The 6,000-nt window shown below is 44.5% G+C and overlaps 1 protein-coding gene across 1 annotated transcript in view; it reads left to right on the top strand.

The window, feature by feature from the left end:
- The first annotated feature begins 925 nt into the window (after positions 1-925).
- LOC147437273 (P-loop containing nucleoside triphosphate hydrolases superfamily protein) overlaps positions 926-6,000 on the top strand; it is a 156,971-nt gene continuing 151,896 nt past the window's right edge. The window contains exon 1 of the mRNA XM_086486849.1: positions 926-1,129. Within this exon, the coding sequence (XP_086342975.1) occupies positions 1,007-1,129 (123 nt within the window). The 5' untranslated portion in view covers positions 926-1,006. The remainder of the gene's footprint in view (positions 1,130-6,000) is intronic.

Genomic DNA, 6,000 nt, shown 5'->3' with positions numbered 1-6,000 from the left:
AACCTGACTGCAACTTACAGAACGTAAAGCCCATTAATATCGCCACCACCTTACATGAACACCCCCACTATTTGCTTATTGTAGCTTGGTAGTTGTTAGGTATCCTCTTTGCTTGTGCTCTCGCATAACACCTCTTTGCATCACCAAGCCGGTCATATATAGGTTGCTTCCACCATGCACTCTCTCCTAACTATGGCCAATTTAGGCCTTGGCAGGGGTTTTTGGCGGTGATATTAAGATGTGACTAAATGAAAGTACAACAATAAGCAAGAATATATTGCAAAAATAGTGAACAATAAGCAATGGCAATCTCTAAAGATTGAAATGTACTACCGACCTGGATAACGAGTAGTGGTATTATCTGACTTTGGAATGCAGAGGACTCCACTATTGTTGAACTACAACAAAATAAAATGAGTAGTTAAACTTATGTGTCATGCAATAAGCAAAAGAGAAACACTATAGATCAAATATTGTGTGTGCACGGAAGTGCCACACAGAAGTATGGTGGAGAGTCCTTGCCTTTAGAGGAAAGAAATCGCCTGAGAAAACGATAACGATGCAGGTGCACTTGTTGGGGTCTTGATTGACACAAGGGTAATGATGACGTCGCATGTACAACAAGTACATGGGCTTTGAAAGATATCTTGGTGTATGCAGTGGAAAAGTGCTTTGAAAAGTGTGGGCAGAGCATGAGTCTACGTAGCCTATTAAAATAGCATGGAACATTAATATGAACCATCCACTCTTTTTGTTACATCCAATGATTGGTATTGCACTACGTGGAGCTTCAGTAGGCTCATTTCACAATAACCTCTTAGGCCAATCAAGCAAACATGAGTGCACAGAATTGTGGGCTTTTTTTGCATCCAATTGTAGGACCACACACGCGACAATGTGAGCGAGACCTAATAAATTTTGCGGGGGTTTATAATTTTCAGCTAATAACTGGAGTCGTGCGGAGGAAATAGTAGACGCAGGCGTACCATTGCTACGAGCAACCAATATGGCGGCTGGAGGGCAAGCTCACAAGCAGCACCGCATTGCGAAATCCGGCCCTGCAGCCCAGAAGAAGCAGAAGGTTGACAAGAAGAAGCGCGGCGTTACTACAGAGCACAAAAACCCGAAGGTTTGTGTGTGTGTGAGAGAGAGAGAGAGAGAGAGAGAGAGAGAGAGAGAGAGAGAGAGAGAGAGAGAGAGGGAGGGAGGGACGGAGGTCTGAGGTCTGACACGTTTTCCTTTCTTATAGGAGTTAGAGAGAGGTGCGGGATGCTCTTTAGTCAAACTTCCTATGAGCAAGTTCAGATAGTACACATAATACACCACCAAATTTATTTTAATCCATCAGCAATTTGCTCAGCTCACCCAGCTACATGCCCATGACTATCTCATGCTTGCTTGCAATAGTATTGACCCATGTTTGCTTTACAAGTGATGTACTTCATGTGGATGATTAGGGAAGGGATGTAACATGGAGTGGCCCACTCTCTGTGTGGTTCATCTTTGTATCTGCACATTGGAAGGGGCCCTTCGGCTGCCAATAAAGAGAGCTGATGTGTAACTATGGAAGGATTAGGAGCAAGGCGCTCCAAGAGAATGCGCCATCCATTGCTCACCTCACTGTCATTCTCTTGACTCAATCATCAATGCTTTGGCCTCGTAGACTTTGCCAATGCATTTTCACATGGCATTGATGTTCCATAAGAGGTGAACAATGGTTGTTACCAAAGTATCAATGGTCTTCACCCTCTCCCACCATGCTTCATCATCAGTCCATGCTTTGCATTGTCTCCTAGGCATAGTGGAAGATTGCCATGCGCAGGTACTCATCACTAAGAAGATGCCCTCTTAGTTCTCAAGCACGAGGACAAGTGCCGCGTAGCCTAGCATAAGGAAGTTGCAGATGAATCTGGTCTCGTCATATTTGAGGAAGGTCGTGCTAAGTGATTTCAATGAGGAGGGCACATCAAAAATAGGGAAAACGCGCAAAAAATTGAGACTCACCCTAGTGTTAGGTGTAGATGGTGATAACTCACGATGAGTGCTTAGTACGTACACAAGGTTCCTTTTACTTTAAATGAGAGAGATGTGCAATACAAAGACAGAGAGAAGAGAGAATACTAATGAGAGTGAAAATTCTTAGAGTGAGAGAGAGAGAGAAAGAAGACTAACACCAGATCCCAAACCCCCCTTCAAGGTCCTCCCACTTTATTACTAGAGTGGTATTTGCTTCAGATTGCACAAATGCTAATACAATGGATCTAGATGCTGAGATGCTGATGGGATCATGCAATGGATGCTTAGATTTGAGAGGCTAAGGGTTGAAAATGGAAAACGCTAGTAGAACCGGCTTGGATTTGATCTGCTAACGCCGATGTCGAGGTAGCTGATGAGGGTGATGAAATCTAAAAACGCTGGTGCTTAGGGCTGAAATCTGCAATTAGGCTGAATTGCTTCAAACACGTTGCTGCTTCTGAGGGATGTGCTAATGCAAGGGGTACTGAAGTGCTGAAGTTTGCATGGGCTGAAAACGTAATGCTGCCTTGCTTCTGATGATGGGCTATGCTAGAGGTATGCTGATGTAGAAAAGGCTAGGTGAGGGTGCTGAGGTTGCTAGGGTGCTGTGTGGCCATGAGGATATTGAACTGAATGCTGAAAACGCTGGTCTGCAAGGCTGAATGCTGCTGGCGATGAGGCTAAACATTGCCAAGGATGGAAGCACCTAGGAAGGGAAAACGCTGGGTGAGGCAAAATGTCAAGAGTTGGTGTAGTGTGTGCTGGGTACTGATCTAATCTTTTGACGCCCTAAGGTTAGCAGATAAGTATGGTGTGTTTTTAAAAAAACTCTTAAGAATTATGTGGTGTTGTACGGTATGTTGTATCATACGGTTATAAGTACGGTTGTAGAGTATGGTGTATTTGTACGATATGTGCATTCGTATCGCGTACGGAAACTTCCATGGGGAGGTTGTCTATGATACCATACAAGAGTAGATAGAGGTTGAGGCCAACTACTTTATGGATATTAGACAGTTTGCAAATTAGTTTAGAGAGGCCTTAGGGAAGCATCATCAGTGTAAGGTGCAGCGGAAGTGAATGTTGAACTTTGCTCAAGATGAGTGCTCCGAATTGTTCTCAAGGGTTCCTTTTACTTACGGAAGGGAGAGCCTTCCGTTCCTTTAGTGAGAGAGTGCAATGGACACAAACAAAGTGATGAAAACTGTGAATGAAGGTGCATGAGACTGAGGGATAGAGAGAGAAGAAAATACGACACCATGAAGTTGTCAAACCCTTCTCTGAAGGCCCCACTCTCTATGGCGAGAGCGGTCTACTATTGATTGCACAAATCTCTACAATGCTTTGGACTTGCGGACAATGTCGACGACGATGAGGACGACGACGAGACAGGCTGAAATCTGAAAACGCTAATGGCTGGAATTTGCAAATCTTGTATCTGCTGAATTCTGACTCTATGTCGGTGACGATGTCGATGACGACGACGCGCTGAAAATGCAGATGCTGAAATCTGCATTTTCCGGGATGAGATTGCAAACTTCGAGGGAAGGTGAGATCTGTGAGGTTCGGGACTTGTTTTGTGATGTCTGACTATTGAAAACTGAAAACGCTGATGCTACTGTGGATCTTGTCGCGATGGAACTGCAAAACACTGAATTGCTATGCTGATCCAAAAACGCTAGGCTGAAACTGTGTTCTGCTGCAAAAATGCTAGCCTCCTATTGTTGTAAATTGCTAACGCTAGGGCTGATCTGCTGTCTTTGCTAACTCCAAGCTGTCCTTGATGAAAAAAGCTGGCTGATCTTGGGTCTGTGGCTGAAAACGCAAGGTTTATCGTTGGTGGGGGGTCTTGTTGAGAAGGTGCCTGTTGAACGCGAAGTTCCTGCTGCCTCTTCTGCCCGAAAGTGCTAGCGCTAGGTTTCTATATATACAAACTTATGAAATTTTCCCCACCTAGTTCCCAACAAAAGTCACTTAAAAGTAATAAATGAAAAATGTCAAAAATAGGGAAAATAGGTCTATGCACTGTAAAAATGCTCCTGATAGGTTTTGATGGAAATCTGACGGTCATGCTGTGTGCAACCAGAGGATATGCATCTAATCTAAGTGTCTGGACATGCACGTCCTGCCAACAGACTCACAAAAGTGCCATATCACTTCCTATTCTAAACTGACTTGATTGAATTGAACCTTGATCATGCTGTAGCTTGTCCACGGACACATAGGGTTGGATGTGTCACGTGCCATCCCCTCCTTTTCAAAGTGAGGTACTGATACCAAACTGTATGGCGTCGAGGGAGATCGCCAACAGGGTCTGGAATCCCGGAAAGCACTCTTCTCCGTGCCACTCTGATGTGTGCCTCGTGTGATACTTGAACTTCATAAAGGTCTGCAACGCTTGCTTCTTTGGGCCGCGCCGAAAGCGACACAAAGTCATCGTTAATGCTTCCATTTCGTCTATAGTCATGCGTCTACCTTCTTCAAGAATCGTCGAGGATGAAAATTCCTGAAACCACTTCCAACACAAAAACATGAATATACCCATTCCATGTAAAGTGATTGGAAAAAATCTTGTCTTCTCTAAAGACTGTGCATGCAATGTAGATGAACAAATAGACGGAGTGCCAACCCATTCACCACACACATGCAAACAATGAGATCGAATCTTGTGTTTTTGATCTAAATCAAATCACAATGGACATACCTAAGCTTGATGCTCAATTTTTCTTGTGCTCTTTCGAAAACTGTGTCATGCCAAGGAAGAGACATGGAATGTAAATTCCTTGAATGCAAACATTTCATCTCCTACTCCTACTCCTACTCCTACTCCTACTCCTACTGGCAGCTTCGTAATCTTATCAGCCCGAATCTCTCTAGATTTCTCCTCATGGCATCATCCGCTAGACCCTCAAGCAAAACTGCCGTGTTCGTGCAAGAATGCAACTTGAATGCTGGTGCGCACAAGCTGAAGCATACGTCCTGACCACCTAAGCATCTCGCAGTTGCTGCCCTCATCGCTAACTTTAATTTACAAAAAAAACTGTCCTCAGCTCTGCATGCAGCAGGTTGCGTCGGCTCTCTCCTATCCCGCCTGCCTTGCCTCCCGCCTTGCTTGCTTGCATTGCGCCCTCCCCCCCAAAAAAAAAAAAAAAAACCAACCCTAACACACCTTGCTGACACGTCGCCATGCGCTCCCTCTCCCTTTCCTTTTTCCTTCCACAGTAAAGCCTTCGCTTTTCCACTTCAAATTAATCCCACGATTTTTGGAATTTCTAGGATTGGGTACCCCATACTCATGCGAACACATAGTACTTCTTGTGAGGGTTCTTTGGACCTAGGCTCGAGAGCCAAGATCGATTCTTCGGGATCTATGGAATCTTCTTGTGGGGGATCTGTGGACCTCGACTCGAAAGCCAAGATCGGTTCTTTGTGATCGATCGAATCTGCAATGAGGTTAGCTTCACTAGAAACAGTATCAACTAACCCATCATTCTTGTGAAAAATCACATCATCTTTCTGCAAATCATCATGCTTGTGAGAAATCACATCTTGATCATCATGCAAATCATCATGCTTGTCCGTATCATCCAAATCATCATGCTCATCATTATCATGCAATTCATCATGCTTATCATCATGCAAATCATGTGTGTCATGCTTTGGAGAAGAAGAGACTGAGAGTCTCCTTTTCCCGAATCTCTTGCATCTGTGCGTGCACTTGAGAAAAGAATCGGAACAAGGCGTCTTTCTGTTCGTTGTGCTCATGCTCTATGGCTGCCATTCTTTCTTTGGCCGCCAAGCGCGCTTGCTCACGCTCACGCTCAATAGCTGCCTTTCTTTCTTCGCGTTCTAACTTCCTTTCCATAAACAACTGCTTCAACTCCTCCATAGGAGTTAGTGCAATCCTTGGCGTAGATGGGGAAGGGGGAGGGTCAGAAAAACCTCCGAGTGGGGAAAATTCTTCTTCACCACCCTCATGCTCAT

Source organism: Adiantum capillus-veneris, chromosome 17 (assembly GCF_014529385.1).
Source record: "Adiantum capillus-veneris isolate H3 chromosome 17, ASM1452938v2, whole genome shotgun sequence".
Taxonomy (NCBI): Eukaryota; Viridiplantae; Streptophyta; class Polypodiopsida; order Polypodiales; family Pteridaceae; genus Adiantum; species Adiantum capillus-veneris.
Note: the sequence above shows the minus strand (reverse complement) of the source record. Positions and strands in the feature narration are given on the sequence as shown.